Source organism: Apis florea, unplaced genomic scaffold (assembly GCF_048593485.1).
Source record: "Apis florea isolate Af1SG1 unplaced genomic scaffold, ASM4859348v1 contig_2839_pilon, whole genome shotgun sequence".
NCBI classification, from domain to species: domain Eukaryota; kingdom Metazoa; phylum Arthropoda; class Insecta; order Hymenoptera; family Apidae; genus Apis; species Apis florea.
Genome location: NW_028256653.1, coordinates 1,398,788 through 1,420,536, shown reverse-complemented (window position 1 = coordinate 1,420,536; position 21,749 = coordinate 1,398,788). Strand labels below are relative to the sequence as shown.

The window sequence follows — 21,749 nt, the reverse complement described above, 5'->3', positions numbered from 1 at the left end:
CAATTCATTGCATTATTATAGATTTTTAATATTTATATAATTATACATTTATTATATTTTATTATTTATATTAAACATACTATTAAAGTTAAATTTATTTATATATATTGCTAATATATAATTGTAAATGTAATTATTTATGCAATATAAACAAAAAAATACATAATGATTTAAGATTTTTAATCAATAGGTTAAATTAGAAGACAATAATGTTAATTAAAACATTTTCTTCATAAATTTTATAGAGAATGTAGATAAGAACAACAAATAGTAAAATAGAATAAATAAAATAAGAATTCAAGATAAGCATCATCTCTTGAATACTTTGAAACAATATCTTTAATATTCAATATTTAGATGGCATTGACTATCAATTCTTATTTATTATTTATTATTACTCTCCTCTTATTATTTGCTCAATCTTGTTTATATTAGTTTTATCTATGACACTTTAGAAATGGAATCGAATCTGACCAAATAGTAAGAGAAGAATATAACAGCAACAATGTAATCCATAAAATAAAGCATTTTTAAGCATTTATTATTTTCGATTTTATGCATTATTAAACATAATGATTTAAGATTTTTAAACACTAAAATACAATTTTTGATTTGCTAAATTCTATATGACGTCATTCAAATAATCAAAATTTGAAATATTTTGTGATTTTAATAAGTCTCTAAAGTTATTTCTAACAATATCTTACGTACGTAGTCGTTATATGACATCTTATCTCCTACTATTTTCAATATAGAAATCGTGTGACATCTCTGAATATCAAATATCGTAAAGTTTATTCTATATCTATCTGTATACATAATCTAAATTCATGTAATACATAAGTCAATGATCAGCTGTTCAATTATGTCATTCATATTTTTTGCATTTGATTGCCTATTGATCAACATGGTGCTGAAGTACAGTATAATCAGTTAATATGTTTTAGATGAATAAATATTTTTAAATAATTTTTATAACAATTAATAATTAACAGTGAGCTTCTACATGAAACGTGTAGCATAAAATTATATCAAAGTTATATAATATCATATACATTGGCACAAATTTTACAAAAGGAATAGTGTGTGAGGAAGAGGTTAGATTTACATGTTCATTTGACAGCATATGAAGGTGAGATCTGATACCAAATTAAGGTCATAAATAAAGCAAAAACTAATTATAAATTATAATATATATATATATATATGTATATATATATATATACATACATATATATATAAACGTATAAAAAGACATTATTCTTAAAGGATATTTCTGTAATCTTGAATTGTGGAAGATGCGATGCGTATAAAATTCTACACAAGGTTAGATCATATTTGATGTTAGATTTTAATTTTGTGTCAAACTTGTGTATGAATAATATAAATTAAAAATTATAATAACAATAAAAAAAATTTACACAGAAATAAATTAAATATAATGTTAATCAAATAGTATTTTTACATTTAAAATATTTATAATATCATTAAAAATAGATAATATAAACAATAAAAGATTATTAAATTATTTATATTGCATAAATAAATCATTGATTAAAATTTTATTATAAAATGAATTTATATTATTTGAAATGAATAATAATATATTTTAAATAATATTAGAATTTTCAGAAAAATAATGGGTCAAACACTTAGTGAACCTGTGACAGCTAAAAATTTAGCATGCTGTAGAAATTCAAATTATCGAGTTGGAAGTTCTTGTATGCAAGGTTGGCGTATCAAAATGGAAGATTGCCATGTACATATACTATCATTACCTGATGATCCTGGTACTGCATTTTTTGCAGTATATGATGGTCATGGAGGTAAGAATAAAATAAGAATAAAATTTTTAAAGCAAAAGTATAATTAAATTGTTTAAAATTATCTAAAAAAAAAAAAAAACAATTAAATGTTGATCAATGTAAAACATGCTGAAAATATATTTATATTATTAAATTAATTATATTAAAAAAAGAATTTTAAAAGAAAATTTCAAATTTCTGTAGCTATTATAAGTAAAATTAATAAATAAATCTAAATATAATTTCTTCTATATTTAAAGAAATGATAAATAATATTAATAGGTGCAGCAATGGCACAATATGCTGGAAAACATCTTCATGAGTATATAACTAAAAGAAGTGAATATAAAGCAGGTAATATTATTCAAGCAATACAACAGGGTTTCTTGGAATTAGATAGAGCAATGCAAAATGATGCAGCACTTAAAGATGAACAAGCAGGAACTACTGTTATAGCACTTCTTATAAAGGATAATGTTATATATAGTGTAAGTTCCTTTTTAGTTAACTATTTTTTTTGTTATTGCTATTATTATTTTATAAGACTATTATAGGCAAATGCAGGTGATAGTAGAGCAGTGGCAAGTATAAATGGCAATGCTATTCCACTTAGTCGTGATCATAAACCTACATTGAAGGATGAACGTGAAAGAATTGAGGCTGCTGGTGGTTGGGTTGAATTTAATAGAGTTAATGGTCAGCTAGCATTAACTCGTGCTCTTGGTGATTTTATGTTTAAACGAAATGAACGTAAATCTCCACAAGAACAAATCGTTACTGGTAATCTTAAATTTCTAATAAAAAATTATATATTAAAATTATGCTAAATTTTTGTAATTACAGCTTTTCCTGAAGTTCAAGCCTTTCAAATAACAGAAGATTGGGAATTTGTTGTTTTGGCATGTGATGGTATTTGGGATGTAATGACAAGCAATGAGGTAGTTAATTTTATAAGAACACGTTTAGTTCAATCGAAATTCGGAACAAGACTAGAACAAGATACATTGGATCCTGAAGAAATTTGTGAAGAACTTATGAAACATTGTCTTGCACCAGATGCTTTAATGGGTACTGGTTGTGATAATATGACAGTTGTTCTTGTATGTTTTCTTCATGGAAAACCATATTCTCATTTGATTTCACGCTGCAAAGAATCCATTAGTACAAATTCTTAGTCACTTAAATTATTATTTTATGTGTCCATTATTTTTAAAAATTCTTTATATTTAATTTTACATCATAATGAAATAGTATTTCATCATCATATTTCATCAAAAATTATAAAATTTACTAAGATTTTTTTATGAACTCTTATTATTTTAAGTTTTATGAACACAAATTTTTTTAAGAAATGATCGATCTCTAACAACAGTATTTTTTTCATCATATAATTATCATGACATCTTATTTATAATTTCAAAAAGCAAATTACAAAAAGAAACTGAATTACAAGTTTTTATTTACAATTTCAAACAATGGACAAGCAATGTCCAAATATAGGTTTAGTAACAACTTTAGTAAAATGCAGTAAGTTTTCATTCAAAGTCCATAGCGGTCTTGTAACGAAGAAACAGCCGCATTGGCAAGAGAACTTAATCTTCCTGCAACTTTATATACTCCTTGACGTACACTTTCTCTAACATCATCTAAATCGACATCGGCTCTTCCACCACTAAGACGCATTGATAAAGAAGCAGTGGGAGATGTTGCTGTAGAATTTCCTGTGCCAAAATAATCAGCTGATGAAATACTAGAAGAACCTTCAAAACGTCGCAAATTACTTTTACGTTCCCACTGTAATTAAAATATCAAATTTTATTTCAAATAGAAAAATAAAATATAAAAATAATATTGATATAATATAAGAACTCACAGAATCATCATCTTTGCTGTCTTGAAAATACTGATCTGAACTAATAGCCTTGGCACTACCAAATTTTTTTTGTGCTTCTCCTTCTACCGTTATTTTATTATCGGTTTTACCAATATTTACTTTGTTTGATGGAACTATTCGTTTTGGTGGTTCTGGCTCTGCAATCACAATAACTTCTTCATTGCGAGATTTATTGTTCGTATTGCTACTGTATGGGGTTGATAAGGCCGCATAAAATTCATCTAAACTAATAAAAAGATCTCGTTCAATATCGATATCTCTTGGTCTTGGTTCAGAAGCAGTTATAGTCTTTGATGATGTTTCCTGTGTTATTGTTCTCATATCACCAAGTGCAGAATGACTTGCACCACTGTAAATTATATACATTTTAATACATTGTATTGTGTTTTTATAGTATATTCATAACTGTTCGTGCAGTATTATTAAATAAAATTATAATTCTTCTTAAATATATACAACATATTTCAAAAATATTGTTGAATGTCCATAAATTGGAAATTCCTGAAATAATTTCAAATTTTTCTTTGCAAAAATTTTCTTTACGGTTTTGTTTTTTAACAAATTATTAACGAAAAACATTAATCAATTACGAAGCACGTAGCCTAGTCGAATTACGATAGTAGCATTAATTATATATTGCCGATCGAGCATGAAAAAGTCTAAAACATATCTCGAAGAAAATATGTTGAATATAACAAGTATTTTTTTATCGATAAAAAATTACATCTAATTATATTATGAACAATAAATAAATATAATATTTAATACACTTCGAGATATTATTATATTACTTGAATATTTTCATATTCGATCGGTACGTAACTAATGCTATTGCTGCGGCTCGATTAAGCTATGTGCTTCGTGATTGTTTTTTATTGATATCTTGTTAACAAAACCGTAACGAAAGTTTTTATAAAAGAAAATATTGTTTAAAATTATTTCAAGAATTTTCAATTTATGGATATTTTAACATTTTTGAAATATTTTTTTCCTGTATATATTCACACATATATGTAATATTTCATATAAATATATGCAATTAAATAAAGAAATTTATAAATAAGATACAAACATTACCTTCTTGAATTAAATCCCATACCAAGACGTTCTGCTTGTGTTGCTTTGGAAGGATCTAATTGTTTCATTTTCTGTTCCATTTTTTTAGCTTGTTCATTTAAATTCTTTTCATAACGATAGGCAAGGCGTGTAGCAAATTCTTCTTGTTCTTTTTTTATATTTTCTTGATTATCCTTTTCCTGTGGTTCTTTAGTAGCTTCGGCAACACTTTTTTCTAATTCATCAAAATTTGTTTTAACTCTTTGAGCACCTAATCCACCAGCTTTTTTCCCAAACTATTATAGAAGTATAAAAATTACTAATATTTTTTTTTAATATATTAATTAAATTAATTGTAATCAATATAATTTCTAATTGTATTAGTATTAAAAAAAATTAAAAAATGATTTATATAATTAATTACCAAATTACATTAAAAATATAATACAAATAAAAGATTAATTGTATGCATGATACATACGCCACTTCGTTTATTCTGAATTTTTCTGACACCTATGGTAGATTTCCTCTCAGATATCAAATTTGAGGTAGAATCAGATAATTTAACAGTAGGTCCTAAGGAATTAACAGCACTTTCTAAGCAATCTTTTTGATTATTTTTGTTCTCATTGTTTAATATAGAATTAGAAACTGAATTTTCTTCAGTATTCATTGAAGATTTATTATATGCTTCAGTATTTTCATGTTCCTTAAAAAAATCAATTTCATCTTGTTCTTCAGACATTAATGTTGGACCTTCATCCAAATGCAACTACAATAAAATATAATTTTTGAGAACACAAATCTTGAAAAAAAATTTTTTAGATTTAATTCTTTTTGTAATGTTATACTTTATGCAAGATACACATATATGAATAAGTTAGTTATTAATAAAAATAGTCTAAAACAATTCATCAGTGTGAATAAAACAGAACATACAATGATGTATAAATAATTTTGAAAAAAATTGTGCTATTGACAATTGAAAGTAAAAATAATCATGTATCAACTTTTATAAAACTATTTTTTAAAATAAAATGTTAAGCAAGTTTAGTTTGATAATGTTTTTGTGAAAGTAGTTTTACAGCTCACCATTGTCTTATTTTTTGTTGAAGGAAGAATAACCTATAATTATCACATATTTGTAATTATAAAATGATTAACTAAAATGTATGTTCTGTATAGTGGAAATATATATAAACAATATAAATTTTACCTTTGTTCCATAGCGTCGCATTGCTTGAACAGATGCTTGTGCCAATTTTTCTCTATACTGCATAGCAGCACGTGAATTATATTTTTGCTGAGCATCAGTTGTTGAACAATTGTGTTGTGCAAAATATTTTTTCTGTAAATATAAATATAATAAAAATCTATTTAAAATCAATTATTATCAAATGATTTCAAATGATTTAATAAAATAAAAATAAACTAATTATAGTGATAATTTTGAATCTTATTAATATGAACACCAACAGCATTTGCATTTCCACCCAATTGCATGTTTCTCAATTGTAACCAAGTCCAATTTGTATCAAGTTGAGTAGATCGAACAAATGTTAAATGAACTCCTAATCCTCGATGAACTGCAGAGCAATCGATACATAGGAAAACACCATAAGTTACACTGGACCATGCTGGATTTTTTGCATTGCAATCGAAACATGTCTGAAAAAATCATAATATTATATCAATATAATAATAATATATATATTATTATATATAATTATATATAATATATATATGATTATTCAATTATAAATTATAAATTTCATTAACGATTATTAAATTCTTTTTAAAAATTAAAAAATTTTATTAATATTTTTAATAAATAAATTGACATAAAATATATATGAAATATGTTTGTCATTATAAAATTCTAGGAAAATTACAGGTTGGGAATTAAAAATATGACATTATGTTTTATAATTATTGTCAAGTCTATTATTGTATAGTTTTGTACAGTTTCATATTTAACATCATAAAATAAAATAATAAATGAAGAAACAAACCTTATTTGTCGGAATAGCTCGTAATCGTTTAAAAATCTCTTCAATATCACTTTTACCAGGTGCTGGATCTGCCATTTTTGACGTGTTGTCAATGGCCTCGCAAAGTATTCTGGGACGCGTGGCGATGGTAAGGATATTACATTTAGAGGTCGCTTATTTGCAATTTAAAGTTTAATTTAAGTTTAAAACAAATATTGATAATATTTAAAATTCAACTGAATATTGTAACTTAGATAGTTGCTAATTATTTTTATACATTTAATATATAATATATATAATAGAGAAAGAAAAAGAAAAAGAGAACGATATATAAATAAAATTTTAATTTTTTTATATTTTTATATATTTAATTTATATTTTTTATATATAATATATATTTTATATATATATATAATTTAATAATAAATTTATATTTGTATTTTTAGTTTTTATTATATATACTGTTTTAAAAATATTATTAATATTAAAAATTTACAAAATTTTTTTTACATGAAAAAAATATAAAAATTTCATATATTGGTAAACTTTCTTTTTAAATTTTCTTTTAATAATAAATTTATATTCTATTTTAGAAATATTATTGTAACTATATTATTGTAAAACAATATTGAAAATTTATTATAAATTTTCTTTACATGTAATAAAAATAAGGAAATTAGAAATTATATGAGTAATTTCAAGTATTATATAATTATCAAGACTTTTTTTTATCATTTGATACATCAGATCGTTGTCCAGTACTTGGAGAATCACTTACATTTACTTCTTCTTCTTCTACTTCCAAATTATTTAACCTATAACCATTAATATTATAATGCTATATATAAAAATTAATATTTATATAAATAACTTACTCATCTTGTTCAAGATTATATAGCATTTGGAAACCAGCATCAAGACTAGGAGGAAAACCCATATCAGGATCTAACAATTGAAGAGTTGGAACTTCTCGATAAACATTACCAAATTCATCAAGTTCTTCAAATTGCAATTTATTAGCTGCTTCATCTAAAACAATCCTATAAATTGAATAAATATTAAAAATAATTTTTTTATTCAGGAATATAGCATATATATCTATTTCATCACAATTAAATACTTAGAACTATAAGCATTAAGTTCAAGTTGTCTCTGTTTTTCCATCATTACTTCAACTTTCTTTTTCATATTTTCTTCAAATTTTAATATATATTCTTGATAGTAGTCATGAAGAGCACATATACCACCAATTCCTGTTTCTAATAAAACTCTTTCTAACATATCCTATACAAGAAAATAAAATATTTAAAAAATTTTTTTATTTTTCATAAAAAATAAAATAATAGAGTAATATGAAATGAAAATAAATGATTATTAATTAATTAATTTTATATTACTGGAAATCCATGATCTTTTTGTTCATATGCTGCTTTCATTAAAAGCGTCATTCTTCTTAAAAAATGATCAGCAATATCTGTAAGTGTTTCTATAGCTATGTTTGAAGATTTCTCAAATCCAATATGTGCTAAAAGAATAATAACTGCATGCTTCAATATATAACGAGATGTTTCTGATGTAAGATAATGTATTGTAGAAACTTCTTTAAATACACTTCTAAAAAAAATTGTATTAACTTTTTATTGAATTTCATATGTTTATATGTTTTTTATATTTATATATTTTAATACCTTTCTTTTTGTATTGGTAAATTATGAAATGAATTTTGTATTTCTTTTTCTTCTTGTAAATCTTGTGTTTCAATTGTTGTCATATTTCCTAATACCATTCCTTCTTCCTATAGTTAATGCAAATATTAATATACAAAGACAAAATCTATATATATATTTTATTTTAAATTATTACCATTATTCTTAATTGTTGATGAAGATTTATAGTATTTAATACATGAAGATTTCCCATAGGTAATCTATAAATAAAAAAAAAAATTATATATCCTAAATATAAAATTTATTTTTTAATTATGAATAACTTTACTGAATATATTCAGATTGTCTGTCTACTTGGAAATCACAATCAGGATTATTTGATTCCTCCATAACTTGTCTCCAAACATTTTCTATAATATCTGGAGTTATTACTTCTTGTTTCAGAGTTTCTCTTGCAGGTAATTCTCCCCATAAAGAACCAGTTCCACTATTTTTAGTAGACTTCATTGTAAAAACTAATATAAAATATATTGATTTTTATAATTTTCTTTTTATCATTTATCATATTTTAAATATATTATAATAATATTAATATATTTATATATATTAAATATAATATATTTAAATATTTAATTTTTATATTTTTTATTATATATTATATTATATTTTTATTAATATATTATATTATATATTAAGTATAAATTATATAAAAATTTATAAATTTATAATATATATAATAATATATAATATTATAATAAATTTATGTATAAAAATTTAATTAAAATTATATTTTTGAAAAAATTATTGTCATATATTTTTTGAAAATTTATTTAATAGCATTAATAATTTTGTTGAAAATAATTTTTTACATTATAAATTAAATTTAAAATAAAAAAAATTTGTACTTGTAAAAGTTTTCAAATTTTAGTATTTTCATATATAAAATACATAAAGTAATGTACATATTGTTTTTTCTATTAAAAAACCCGCGCTCATATATGTATATAGCTTATGCGCTATGACACTATAGAGAAGACATTTCATTTTGATTAAAAACTCGTAATGAAACAACTATTCAGTTTAATATAAGAATTTCGAATTTATCTATCACTATTTACTTTTTTAAAAATGATCTTAAAAATTATCTTTTCTGAGGTATTTAATAAGATAAATAAAGATAAACTTCAATTAGTTTGCATCTCACTTAATTTATGTACTAATACTTGTTAGGTTACTATTTGTTAGGTTAGAATCATATTATAGTTGAGCGCCATAGTTTTATTTCATTGCATTGATTAATCGAAATATTTAAGAATTTCGATATATTTTCGATATATTTAAGAATCGATATTATTTCAAGTATGTAATAATGAAATAAATAAACTATATCATAAATAATTTTTATATTCTCCAATTAATTAAATAAATAATAACTAAGTTTTAAATATGTTTTATAGTATATTTTTTATCTATTCATTTATATATATTATATATATTAGCCAATATTAGCAACCTGATATGAATATATTTTATTTTGATAATAACAATAAGATATTTTAAAGTTATATCCAAAAATTATAATCAATTATTAATAAAAATTTACGATTTGTTAAATATCGATTTTCATTATCATTTGCGCATGCACAATATATCACAATATATGATGTACTTTCAATTACATTTTTTTTAAATGTTCTCTCAATAGATTAGAAATTATCTAAATATTAGAAAAATATGTATTATATTTTAAACATATATAATTATTTTTAAAGTATAATTTGTTATAATACACACACAATGGAAAGCGCGGCAGCTTCAATATTAAAACGAGCAGTAGAAATGGATAGCAATAAACAGTATACAATGGCTTTAGTATTATATCAAGAAGGTATACAAATATTACTTGATTCCAAAAAAGGTAATATTATACATATATTTTATTAATAATTTTTTTTTAAAATTATAAAACTTTTTTTAATTAAGTAACATATCTTTATTTTTATTTTAATTTATTTAAAATAAAAAATCATTAAATTATTATTTCAATTTATCTATAATGTACTAATTTATCTATAATTAATTATTCATTATTATAAGGTTATGAATTTATTATGAAATTAGTAATATTATAGAAACAACGGATCCAGCTAAGCAAAAGTATTTTACTATCAAGGCATCAGAATATTTGGATAGAGCAGAAAAAATAAAAATTTTAATTGAAAAGGAAAAGGCAACTGGTACATACAGAGAATTAATTAAGATTGAAACTGATAGCATAGGACATGGCTATGGTACTGTTTTTGGAAGATTTTTAGATGCAACAGTTACATATATTAATATTGAAGATCCTTATATAAGAGCATTTCATCAGGTATTACTTAATTTTAATGTAGTAATTTAATTTTAATATTAATATCTTAAATTAATTATATTTTATTTCTAGTGTCAAAATTTTGTAAGATTATGTGAATTAGCTGTGAGAAAATGTCATGCATTATCTAAAATATCTTTAGTTACAACTCTTGATCCAGATGATAAGAAAAATCAAATAGCAAGATTAAATGAATTGAAACAGAGTTTATCATCTCATCTTATTTCTTTTGAATTTAAATTTTCTGATACTTTACATGATAGACAAATTATGTAAGAACATAATCTTAGTTAAATATGATATTATTTATTGTTATATTTTTTTCTTATTATAAATTGCTATATTTTTTTCTTATTTCATATATGATTTTATTTTAGCCTTAGCAATGGCTGGATAATTAAAATCGGCCGTGGATTGGATTATTTTAAACCACCTAATGGAAAATTTGTATTAGGTGCTTGTGATCTTGAACTAAGACCTTGTTCAGAAACAACTATAGATATATTTCATAAAAGTCAAGTAAATAATGATTAAAAAGTGATTTAAATTGTAAATTAAATAATAATATTTTATAATAATGATAAATAATTAAAAATGAAAAAATTAATTTTATATATTCATTATATTTAATTGAATTTATATAATTTTTATAGAACTATTATATAATTTTTATAGAACTTGACTTGCATTGCACAGAATTATAATTTATATTATAAGTATCTGAATATTAAGAAAGAGAATATACTATTTTTAACAGTATTTTTTATAATATTTTTTATATTTATGAATCAAGATTTTTAACATAATGTATATATTATGTCATTTAAATATATAAAGATATATAAAAGATATATTTAATAGATATATTTTTAGATATATCCAATAGATTTATTTTTTTTTATTATACAAAAGTATAAATATAAAATCTCGTTTATCTCATAAAATAAGATACGATATGTACAGCTTCAATATTTTATATTAATCTTAATTCAAAGTACTAGAATCACTGGCCTTTGCAATATCAATTTGTTTTGCAGCTTTCCTACATGCCTTTCTTAAGGATTTTGTATATTTTAATAATCCAGCTTCGATTTGATTTTCATCTTCAGTCAAAAGATCTTCAGCTCTGTATGATGGAAGACAATCTGCACCTCCGACAGCAACTACTTGTCTTGCAATTTCTGGATCTACACAGAGTCTTATAAGTGCTGCGGCGGCAGTAATTTCTAATCGTCTATATGCATCCTCTAAGCCAGGAGGTCGCATTCTAAGAAAAGAAACTAATGCAATAGAGGCACGGACTTTTGCTAAATATATTCGAGCTTCAGGTATACGCGCTAGCTCACTAATAAGAGCTGCTACTTGTTCCATTAACCAAACATTTCTTCCAGCTGACTTTTTCACAGTTTTTAATAATTTTTTAACTGTTTCTTGTTCTAATATTACAAGAGCATATTTTTTGGATTTGGACAAGTGATTGAATGCAGCTGCAACTAGCAACAAGGTCTGCCCACAATTAGTATTTTCGACTAGACAATTTAAGGATGGTATTAAATCTTTTGCAAAAGATTCTAAATAAGGTAAACCTACACCATTAACCCAAGGTGCAGTAATTTGTACAAGTAATGCTGTTGCTTCCATTTTTTCTTTCTCAGTTGTATTATCTGCGACTAATAGATCTGTCAATATTTCTGGACCACCATCTTTAACAAATTGGTTTATTGCTATAGCGGAACTACATACACTTGCCAATGCTCGTAAAGAAGCTGCGACGAAATCTATTGATGTTCTTCCAGTAGTGATTACAGATGTCAAAAGTGCTCTAATACCTAAACATCTTGTAATACTGCTTCCTGCTCGAGGTCCTGCTAAACCTAAAGCAGTTAAAGCTGCTAGAGCACCTCTAGTTAATGTAGTATCATCTTTCGGTGCTTCTTCCAATCCTCTGACTATTCTCTATAACATGATAATTATATATATAAATTAATTTATAACATATTTTAGTATCGTATTTTTTTAATGTATAATATATTTTTTGTTATTAATTATTTCACAATATTATACAATATAAAATCTTACTTCGATATAAAAATCTAAGCGAGTATTTATAGCACTATCAACAAAATTCTTCATATTTTCTAATTGTGATAATATTTCTTTTAAACTGTTTTGATGAATTCTATGCGGGAATGGTGCACCCAATTCCGAAAGCAAGGAGAAAATCTCATCTTCTATGGCACGTAGAAGTTGTTGTTCTGATCTATCACTTTCTAAATGTGATACTTTGCTATAAAAAATAAAATGATTTATTAATATCGTTTATGTTATTCTTTCTATATTCAATATTATTTCTGTAACTTCATCAATTTTAAAACTTATATGTAAAATTTTTAATTATTCTATAAATATACTTACTCAAAAATATATTGATAATGTTGATCAAATTGTTCAGCTCTAATAAGTAATTTATTTGCAGCTGCAGTAGCTAAAGATGATAAATTCTTTAAATCAATTATTTCACCTTTTTCATCCAAAAATTCGCGATATTTTCGTCGTGGTAAAGCTTTGCTCTGAAGAGTATTGTTACATTCATTATCTGTTTTCATTGCAAGATCACTCAACCATGTTCTTATTGATGAGGATTGTCTATAATTTCTGGAATGTAACACAGATTTATAAGCTGGTTCCGTTTCTGAAAAGTTAATTGCTATCGATAAATTTGCGTTTTTTGGTGTAGCCACATCTTCCGGTGGTTCAGTTGCATATAAGAAATCACCGAGACATTCATCTTCCAAGGAAACAGAAGAAGGAATTTTTGACGTATCTACTTGATTATCTTCTGTTCTGAAAAAATTTAACATAAAATTTAATTAATAAAATGAAGCCAAAATAAAAAATATAATATTGATAATATTTTTTGATATCAATGATTAATAATATAAAATTTATGAAAGAAAAATCGATTCGTATAAATATAGTGAAATTTCACAAGTATAAAATTGTTTTTTTTTTAAACATATGTTATTTAGATTAAAGAGAAAAAAATTTTTTTTCTATTTGACACTTTATTTATGTCATAGATTTATATTTCTCTATTTAATAATAAAAATAATTTAATTCATTAAGTATGTTTCTCTATTTTAAAAATATTTAAACAATTTACTTAAATTGTCTCAAAAATGAAAAGATGACGAGTATACTCATCATAATATAAAAAATTATCATTTCTCTATATACTCGTCATACATAGCCAATAGATTAAAGAACAATATCAATTTGATTTTTATATAAGTCTGTATCTTCGATTTCGACTTCTGTGATTTTTACATGTACTATAAATGTATTCATTTAGTATATTATATAAGAAATAAAATTTTTTTCAACTTTTAAAATAATGCGCTTACTTTTTAATATTTTTAACACTGATCGAATTTCATCACTTTTAATAACAGTTTCTATAATATTAAAAAATATGAATATAATATAATATTCTTCATTTTTCATTTCTTTTTATTTATTTTCTTTTTCACATTATATAGATATTTTTACATTATTTTATTATATTTATTCTTTCTTCAATAAATTGAATAGATTTATATATGAATAAATATTCAAAATTTTAAATTTTTATTAAAAAAATTTCTGTTATAAAAAAATTAAAAAATTGTATATTTAATACTTGCAATATTTTTTCAATTCATGCCGTAATTATTTCAATATTAAATCAAATATTAAATATTTTCTATTCAAACAAAATCAATTTTTCGACAAATATTATATAGATCAAATTATATATCGTGGATATCAATATTTTATATAGATCAAAGAATTTGTAAAAAATCCGTATTTTAATAACAAACTTTTCCTTATGCTACTTTAAAATAAAAAATATTATTCTTTTTTTTAATAAAAATTTAATTTCCAAGCGCATCATATAATGAATTTATCTTTAAAATCATACTATTGATTTAAATAGAAAAATCTGCAATAATTCAATTATATCAAATAATTCATATCATAACAAAATTTTTTTTTTATTTTATTTCAATAGTAAAAGAATTCATTTCCTTTTAACTCAAAAATATTAAATTTCTAACAAATACTATGGATCACATTTAGATTTAGATCACAAATAGATTTCATAGAACATAGATTTCATATAGAATCTACGGTACCTTAATCGTGCCATAACAAGAGTTTCGACTACTGTCGCGACATAATTAAGATCTAACCACTATCCAATTCGCACAACAAGGTGTACAAATTCCGTCTTGGAAACAATCGAAGATTGACAGAAAAACGGATATACTATAAGCGAAAAGCTGACTAAGCAGTCAGCTCCGGAACTAGAATCGTTTTCTCATGGACGATGATGACTAATCCCATTTTCTTTGACTAAGCTGTACGCCATCACCTGCACACGATCTACGATGGCTGGAATTCTTCGTACATTTGCTGTCGCATCAGGATATACCGGGACCGTGGTTGACTCAAACCGCGTCGTTCTTTCATTTAAGTATTCCTCGTATGGCACGTTGCATTGAATCACGTACTGGCGCGCGTATATCTATAGGGTGTCGAAAGAAATGCGTCCCATAGCCTTGGTAGATTTATTATATTACGTAATAAAATTCATTCAAGAACCAGTAAAGATTAAAATATTTAGTGAACATTCAATGAGGATTTAAAAATTTTTGAATAATTTGGAGATATTTCTTAATTTTTTTTGCATTTAGATTTGTAAAAAGTTGAATAAATATTGTCATTATTTTTTTCTTGACAAATATTTAAAAAATAAAAAAAATATTAATCAAATTATAAAATAATATTTTAAATGAATAATATGATCTTTCAATAACAAATCTTATTTTAATTAATGTTATTTTTGATAAATGTGATTTTTTATATTTTTTATATTTATATTTTTAATGATCTTGAATTTTATAATTCTTTATTTATGTGTTAATCTTATAAGAATAAACATTACAAAACAGGTATGTAAATTGATCGTCCTTTTCTACAATGTTTCCTGCTAATTAACACAATCTCTATAAGTTGCTTGGAATACTAGATTAAACTACACAATGATTGGGTTTAATTTGCATTGAAGATATTTCAATGTAAATTAATCGATGTTAATTGATGATATGTCATAGTATTTTCCCATTTGTCCTATTTATTATTTATTATTATTATTAATTTTAAGGGATTAGCAGTCTCATGATATATCATTACATATATTTATTAATTTTTTCTTTGACTTTTTTAAATATTAATCATAAATTCTTTCAAACTATTAATGATGATTTGAAAATTATATTTTGGAAAAATGTAAAATAAAATAAAAATGTAATATAACTTTAAGAAGTAAAAGTTTCAATGTGTCATTTTGTCTATTCTTCCCTAAAAAAAAAAAAGAAATTAAAAATTTAGTTAAATAATTAAAAAAGAATGTTATAATACAAATATAATAAATTAATTCCTTTTGTAATATTCTTTCTATTTCAATAAATATAACATTAATCGCTTTTTTTTATAGCATATTTTTTTTTCCTTTATACGTGTATAGAATCAAAACAATCATTGCACAAAAATTCTCTTCATTAAATTTCCTGTCATAAATCAAACGTGTCGTTTTCGTTATGACGCATTTTGTATAATGAGAATTTAATATTCCCGGCGATGAGTTGCGCTACTTCCAATGCATCAGATCTAAGTAAGTACATATATGCAGACATACGATGTACCATTATATAGGGATAAATGAGAGTTTACGAAACAACCAGAAGAATAACATGGGAAGTGCCTTACGTGTTACATTCCTATCGCTTGGCTCACCCAAGGGACATTTATCGTGACAATTCATGTTCTCAAAACATACATCCTTCTCACTTTATCAATTCACAGAAGGCGCGGACTTTCAGAGATAACGCCTTTTGATATGAAGTCCCTTAATTTTATAGCATTATTGATCAAACATACTATAAAGATATTTTAAGTTTGAAATGATTATAGCGATTAAAATAGTAAAATTGATAATTTATATAATATTATTTTATCTCATTTTTTTCATGATATTTGCCATTACACTATAATGTAAATTGACTATAAAATGTACTTTCGTAATATTTAAACTAATAGTATAATATATAACATTAAATATATAACATTATAATATGTAAATATAGATAATGTACAAATAATAATTCTTATTTTTCATCAAATTTATTTTAAATTATCTTAAAAAATTTTAAACTTAAAATAATACTTAAATTTAAAATAATTAAAATATTTTAACTATCTTAAATAACTTAATATATCATATAGATAATAAATTATTATAATATTAAATCAGTCTATATTGTATCTAATCTTAATTGTATGATATTTTTTTTAGTTGCAAATTGTGACTACGTGATATCTAATCGAATTTTTTTAAAATTTAAATTACCTTTGTATTCCTTTTTCTTCATGTACATTGAAGATCATTGTATTTCGAGGTAAAGTTCTGGAATTCTTAGGCGTAGAAGTATATGTTGGATTTGGAATAGTTTCATCTTCTAACCAAACAACACCACTTCTTGGATGTATTTTATGTTGATCTTTAATTCGCTTCCGTCTTCTTCGACGTCTTGGTGTTTCGTTCTCATAGAGTTCAGAACAGTTCGATCGTTCGGAATCAGAAAAACCAGAATCCAAGCTTCGAAGATCTTGACTCAAAGGACTGCATGATCTATTTACCAAATCAATATTATTCTCATCTTCTTTATTTTTAATCTTTATATCCATCATAGCTCTAAATATTAAAAAAAAATGATTTTTTATTTTATATATAAGTTCATATAATTTTATATATAAAGAAAAATATTTATGTGACAAATTTATCAAAAATCAACATGATGTATTTTCTTAAGATTTTTTATTAGAATTAAAAAATAATAATAATTTATTTTGTTGAGAATATTAGAATAATATTTTATTCTAATATTAATATAATTAATTTTTTAAATGCAATAATTCTATAAGTTCAAACTAAATATATTTAAACTAATTTATATTATGTTATTATGTTATGTAATAATAATAACATAATATAATAATTTACATTTGAAATTAATTAAATAATAATAATGCTCTAATTATAAAATATATTATGTGAGAAAAATACAGTAATTTGCAAAATATTTCTATTGAATTGAAATTTATAAAATTGATAAAATACATTAACAAGTTAAAGAAAAACCGGAAGAAAATTTAAAATAGTTAAATTATTTATTTTAGTTATAAAATTATCTATTCCATTAAATATGTTGAATATTTTTTATAAAAAAAACATATTAAATATAAAAATATATTACTTATATAAAAATATAAAAATTTTTTTATAAAAGTAAACGTATATAAAAAGATACAAAACCTACAACAGAACAAAGGATAACACTTAAACATGGAAACAATGCTCAACTTATCAAGCATTGTTATGATTAAAAGAATTACACGCGAGAATAAAGGTATCGATGTCTTCCACGAATACAATCCAAAGTTATAGAGCAATTCTTAAATAGTTTAAACGCTTGAAAACTTATCGTATGGTTCTGAAGTAATTAAAGTTGCAGCGGTATGAAAGTAGTGTTGTGTGTCAATGTGATAAGGAAGAACTGATAATAAATGAGTAAACGTGCTCGAATGAGTAAACTTACAACATCACAAATTTTATTGCGATTAAAATAATTATTTAATAAATAATTAAAATAATTATTCCGATAAAATAATAATTTTACTTACGTTTGAATCATTATATTTCCTTCATGAATCGTTGTCATAGAATATTGTTCATTGTTCTCGTTTGGACAGACGCGAATAGCTGTTACATTTTCACTATCGATCGTATCGCTGGTATCGTTGATGCTGGACGAATGTTCTTCCTCTTCGGCTATTTCGAAATTATGTGCGATAGTTTGTTTGACTTTGGTGAAATCGTTTTTCGAGGCGAAAGGATCCAGACTTTCTAGATCCTGAGACGCCATGTGATTCCAGAACACTTTGCTTTGATGTCTCTTGAATGCACTCATCCTTTCTATTCACTTTCCTCGACCAACTTTCGCGGCAATTCTAATTTTTTTTTTTTTTTTGTAAAGATTTCAGTGTTGAATTTGTTAAAATAAAAATTGGTTAAAATATTTAAAAGCTGGTTAGAAAATTTCGATGGATAAAACAATGCGATAGCACACTAGGGTGGTTTCACGACTCAGTAGAGTGGAACGACCCTCCTACAAGTCGCGTGCTCGAAGAACCGTATGGTGTCCGATGCAACCCCCATGAAGAATCCAATCGTTTTTCGCATTGATATCAAGAATTTTTTTTTACACTTTCATTGCATTTATTTCTTTCGTTTTTAATTGTATTTTTTAAACAATTTTTATTCAAATTACACTTTTTAATATCCAATAAAAATATAAGAATATTAAATTTATAATTTATAAAATTTAATTAAAAACTTTAAAAATATATCATTATGACATTAAATAATTTAATGATTAATTTTTAATAAAAAAATTTAAAATCCATTTTGTTTTGTCGTTAAATATTATTCACGTTTTGCGTAGTTATATTTAGCAAAATATTATGTTTAGCAAATATTTATAATATATATAACATATTGAGATTGTTCGAAATTTATGTAATAAATCGATAATCTATTTGAATGCATTTGAATCGATCGATCTAAACGTATTGATGTTTCGCGAACGACTGACTTGGATCGGGTCGCTTCCGACTTCCTTCCATAAGTCGCGCTCCCTTCCCGCCTCGAGCTCGTAAGCCAACTCGTATGAAAATAAAGCTCCTCCCCTTCTCTTTTGTCGCCTTTACAGGGTGCATATTTCTATCCAGTACGTGTACCCTTCTGTGCTCTAGTATGTATAATCCATGTGTAACCGCCAAAGCGTAACTAGGTGCATTCTTCGTGGGATGCGATAGCGTGAATAGAAATTCAATTTAACTAGTTTTTTCAAATGTAGCGCTATTGAATATAAATTGAATATAAATATTTCGATTCCTAGAATAATTAAAACTTTCAATTAATTGTTTAGGAAAAGAAATTGCAAAACATTAATTATTATTATTATTATTAATATACCTACATTGATTTTTATTATTATATATATTAGCAAAATAAAAAGGAACATGAATATATTATGTTTATGGAAAAATTTAAATTATTTTGTGTTTAATATTCGCTCTTGAAATACAAATATATAAATAAAAAATATTCTATATTTATATAATTAATTTTCATATTTAAAAAAATAATAATAAAAAAAATATATAAAAAAGATTTGTAAATTTTTAGAGAAAAGAATATATATATATATATATATATATATATATATGTATACGTATATACTTTATACCGATGCCACGAAATCACGCCAATGCTATTTTTAAAAGCCAGGTGTGACTCCCGAGTCTCTATCATGTGCACGTATGTACACGTGGGGGTCGATTTCCCCCCCTGTGAAAACAGACCGAAGAGGCATTTCCACCACCACCGGATCTAGGGGCACGCGCCGCTCCGAACATCTGCGTAAAATACTTTCAGTGATGAGTGTGCCGTATTGCTCTATACATGAATGATTCATTTAGCTCGTTTTTTTTAGATCTTAAATATTGATTTAATTTGATTGGAAATTCGAGACTTAATCATGTAAATTGTTATTAAAATTGATCATGCAAGTATTCTTTTGTTGCAAATTATTAAAAATTTGTTACCATTTACATATTTATATGAAATGATTGTATAAATTAAAAATTTATAAAATATTGAGAATAATATATTGTAATATATTATTAATTTATTAAAGAATATTTTATACTTGCATTATAATTATATTATAATAGATTAAGTGATAATTTTTTTGAATTTTAAATAAATTTATCTACAATAAAAAAAATATTTACAATACAAGAAATTATGTTTTATGAGATTGTAATTTCTGATCATGATCATGATTAAAATGCTTTGAAAAAGAAATATAATGTATAACTTAGTATGTTTCGTTCTTTGATTCCCATTTAATAATTATTTCTTGAATTAATAATTTTATTCTTTAGAATTTAATTACTAATATATTCTAAATGGATAATATTTGGATGTAGAAATCTCTTAAGTGTGATAATAAGTTCCTTGTAATATATTATATTATATGAAAAATCTTTTATTATTCTTAATCACATTATAGAATCGGTTAAAAAATATATTCTATCTAATTATATATTTAAAGTTTAAGTTATATATATCACTTAAAGTTTTCTTAATGATTCTTATAGAAAGTGAGATTATGTACTACAAGGAGCAAAAGAAAGTACAATTGTAATCATTAATTTGCACATGTAATGTTTATATATTAGAATATATGTGGATATGAATATCATATGCATGCATTAATACATATGATATTAGTTTTATAAAATGATGTTAGTAGATAGTAGTTGTTATTAAAATGTCAATGCTAATTTCGCGTACAGTTATTCTGTGTGCATTTTTCTAAGATCACTTTCTAATGAAAAAAAAATAATGAGAAAAACTAAAAACTTGATAAATAATTAATACATGTCATATATTATTAATAATCCAGCTCGTTTTCACTATGACAACCAGCATTGCTAAAAAATATCACATATGTTCAAACCCAGCTATGCGTTCCATAAAAGCGTCAAAGGGTCTACAACCCCTATTGTACAGTAGAGATCTGTATAAAATGAGGGACAGCTGGATGTAAACCGTTATTTAAAGGTGCATGCGAGCTATCGAATCCCTGTTTGATCAGTGAAATTTAAATTTCTGACAAAAATTCGAATTATAAATGTATTTCAATAATTTGAATTGCATATTTATATATAAAATTGATTTTTTATCTGAAAATAAATTTTGAAATTTAATTATATATTTTAAGATTAAAATCT

At 23.7% G+C, this 21,749-nt stretch overlaps 5 protein-coding genes and 1 long non-coding RNA gene across 18 annotated transcripts; 3 read left to right on the top strand and 3 right to left on the bottom strand.

Moving 5' to 3' along the window:
* The first annotated feature begins 433 nt into the window (after nt 1–433).
* On the top strand, nt 434–4,762 carry LOC100871888 (putative protein phosphatase 2C T23F11.1). 2 transcript variants are annotated; one of them, XM_086907300.1, is made up of 6 exons: nt 819–1,132; nt 1,270–1,326; nt 1,624–1,826; nt 2,088–2,293; nt 2,360–2,585; nt 2,649–4,762. In XM_086907300.1, exons 2-6 carry the CDS (start codon nt 1,304–1,306, stop codon nt 2,978–2,980), a joined length of 990 nt encoding a protein of 329 aa, XP_086763426.1. In that variant the 5' UTR covers nt 819–1,132; nt 1,270–1,303; the 3' UTR covers nt 2,981–4,762. The 2 variants fall into 2 exon arrangements, with proteins under 2 accessions (XP_012342306.1, XP_086763426.1); XM_012486852.3 differs by lacking the exon at nt 1,270–1,326 and having other exon boundaries at nt 434–1,132.
* ArfGAP3 (ADP-ribosylation factor GTPase activating protein 3) lies at nt 3,248–6,875 on the bottom strand. 2 transcript variants are annotated; one of them, XM_012486847.3, is made up of 8 exons: nt 6,768–6,866; nt 6,232–6,423; nt 5,972–6,103; nt 5,848–5,880; nt 5,237–5,527; nt 4,777–5,051; nt 3,679–4,048; nt 3,248–3,599 (listed from the first exon to the last, which is right to left on the bottom strand). In XM_012486847.3, exons 1-8 carry the CDS (start codon nt 6,840–6,842, stop codon nt 3,345–3,347), a joined length of 1,623 nt encoding a protein of 540 aa, XP_012342301.1. In that variant the 5' UTR covers nt 6,843–6,866; the 3' UTR covers nt 3,248–3,344. The 2 variants fall into 2 exon arrangements, with proteins under 2 accessions (XP_012342301.1, XP_003693936.1); XM_003693888.4 differs by lacking the exon at nt 5,848–5,880 and having other exon boundaries at nt 6,768–6,875.
* Nucleotides 6,782–8,494, top strand: LOC147657768 (uncharacterized). The gene is made up of 2 exons (XR_015291799.1): nt 6,782–6,894; nt 7,636–8,494. It is a non-coding gene; the product is annotated as an uncharacterized LOC147657768 (long non-coding RNA).
* Nucleotides 7,359–10,186, bottom strand: LOC100871771 (uncharacterized). Of its 8 annotated transcripts, none has more exons than XM_086907293.1 (8): nt 9,319–10,186; nt 8,742–8,928; nt 8,610–8,673; nt 8,435–8,541; nt 8,144–8,360; nt 7,867–8,030; nt 7,622–7,786; nt 7,359–7,561 (listed from the first exon to the last, which is right to left on the bottom strand). In XM_086907293.1, the coding sequence occupies exons 2-8, from the start codon at nt 8,918–8,920 to the stop codon at nt 7,462–7,464; spliced, it is 996 nt and encodes a 331-aa protein (XP_086763419.1). In that variant the 5' UTR covers nt 8,921–8,928; nt 9,319–10,186; the 3' UTR covers nt 7,359–7,461. The 8 variants fall into 8 exon arrangements, with proteins under 8 accessions (XP_086763419.1, XP_086763418.1, XP_086763420.1 ...); XM_086907292.1 differs by having other exon boundaries at nt 9,532–9,723; XM_086907294.1 differs by having other exon boundaries at nt 9,618–9,716.
* LOC100872129 (MIT domain-containing protein 1) lies at nt 9,420–13,210 on the top strand. 3 transcript variants are annotated; one of them, XR_015291798.1, is made up of 6 exons: nt 10,196–10,331; nt 10,546–10,784; nt 10,857–11,056; nt 11,894–12,112; nt 12,234–12,364; nt 12,440–13,210. XR_015291798.1 is itself a non-coding variant. In XM_003693893.4 (5 exons), the coding sequence occupies exons 2-5, from the start codon at nt 10,211–10,213 to the stop codon at nt 11,316–11,318; spliced, it is 717 nt and encodes a 238-aa protein (XP_003693941.1). In that variant the 5' UTR covers nt 9,420–9,568; nt 10,186–10,210; the 3' UTR covers nt 11,319–11,543. The 3 variants fall into 3 exon arrangements, 1 of the variants encoding a protein (XP_003693941.1); XM_003693893.4 differs by lacking the exons at nt 11,894–12,112; nt 12,234–12,364; nt 12,440–13,210 and adding exons at nt 9,420–9,568; nt 11,162–11,543 and having other exon boundaries at nt 10,186–10,331; XR_015291797.1 differs by having other exon boundaries at nt 11,894–12,364.
* Nucleotides 11,651–19,537, bottom strand: insc (INSC spindle orientation adaptor protein). Of its 2 annotated transcripts, none has more exons than XM_003693889.4 (5): nt 18,570–19,537; nt 17,236–17,580; nt 13,200–13,628; nt 12,864–13,071; nt 11,651–12,740 (listed from the first exon to the last, which is right to left on the bottom strand). In XM_003693889.4, exons 1-5 carry the CDS (start codon nt 18,854–18,856, stop codon nt 11,769–11,771), a joined length of 2,241 nt encoding a protein of 746 aa, XP_003693937.3. In that variant the 5' UTR covers nt 18,857–19,537; the 3' UTR covers nt 11,651–11,768. The 2 variants fall into 2 exon arrangements, with proteins under 2 accessions (XP_003693937.3, XP_086763417.1); XM_086907291.1 differs by having other exon boundaries at nt 17,236–17,517.
* Nucleotides 19,538–21,749: the final 2,212 nt, after the last annotated feature.

Bases quoted from the DNA above. Each gene is read 5' to 3' on its own strand.
- LOC100871888 (XM_086907300.1), top strand. From the start codon at position 1,304: ATGCGTATAAAATTCTACACAAG. The intron at 1,327-1,623 runs GTTAGATCATAT...AAATAATATTAG, and splicing joins CGTATAAAATTCTACACAAG to AATTTTCAGAAAAATAATGG. The intron at 2,294-2,359 runs GTAAGTTCCTTT...AGACTATTATAG, and splicing joins AGGATAATGTTATATATAGT to GCAAATGCAGGTGATAGTAG.
- ArfGAP3 (XM_012486847.3), bottom strand. From the start codon at position 6,842: ATGGCAGATCCAGCACCTGGTAAAAGTGATATTGAAGAGATTTTTAAA. The intron at 5,881-5,971 runs GTAAAATTTATA...TGATAATTATAG, and splicing joins TGCGACGCTATGGAACAAAG to GTTATTCTTCCTTCAACAAA. The intron at 5,528-5,847 runs GTGAGCTGTAAA...ATTTTATTGTAG, and splicing joins CAACAAAAAATAAGACAATG to TTGCATTTGGATGAAGGTCC.
- LOC100871771 (XM_086907293.1), bottom strand. From the start codon at position 8,920: ATGAAGTCTACTAAAAATAGTGGAACTGGTTCTTTATGGGGAGAATTA. The intron at 8,542-8,609 runs GTAATAATTTAA...CATTAACTATAG, and splicing joins ATCAACAATTAAGAATAATG to GAAGAAGGAATGGTATTAGG. The intron at 7,562-7,621 runs GTAAGTTATTTA...TAATGGTTATAG, and splicing joins TATAATCTTGAACAAGATGA to GTTAAATAATTTGGAAGTAG.
- LOC100872129 (XM_003693893.4), top strand. From the start codon at position 10,211: ATGGAAAGCGCGGCAGCTTCAATATTAAAACGAGCAGTAGAAATGGAT. The intron at 10,332-10,545 runs GTAATATTATAC...GTAATATTATAG, and splicing joins ATTACTTGATTCCAAAAAAG to AAACAACGGATCCAGCTAAG. The intron at 11,057-11,161 runs GTAAGAACATAA...ATTTTATTTTAG, and splicing joins TTACATGATAGACAAATTAT to CCTTAGCAATGGCTGGATAA.
- insc (XM_003693889.4), bottom strand. From the start codon at position 18,856: ATGAGTGCATTCAAGAGACATCAAAGCAAAGTGTTCTGGAATCACATG. The intron at 17,581-18,569 runs GTAAGTAAAATT...TTTAATATTTAG, and splicing joins GGAAATATAATGATTCAAAC to AGCTATGATGGATATAAAGA. The intron at 13,629-17,235 runs GTAATTTAAATT...AAATTTTTTCAG, and splicing joins GAAGAAAAAGGAATACAAAG to AACAGAAGATAATCAAGTAG.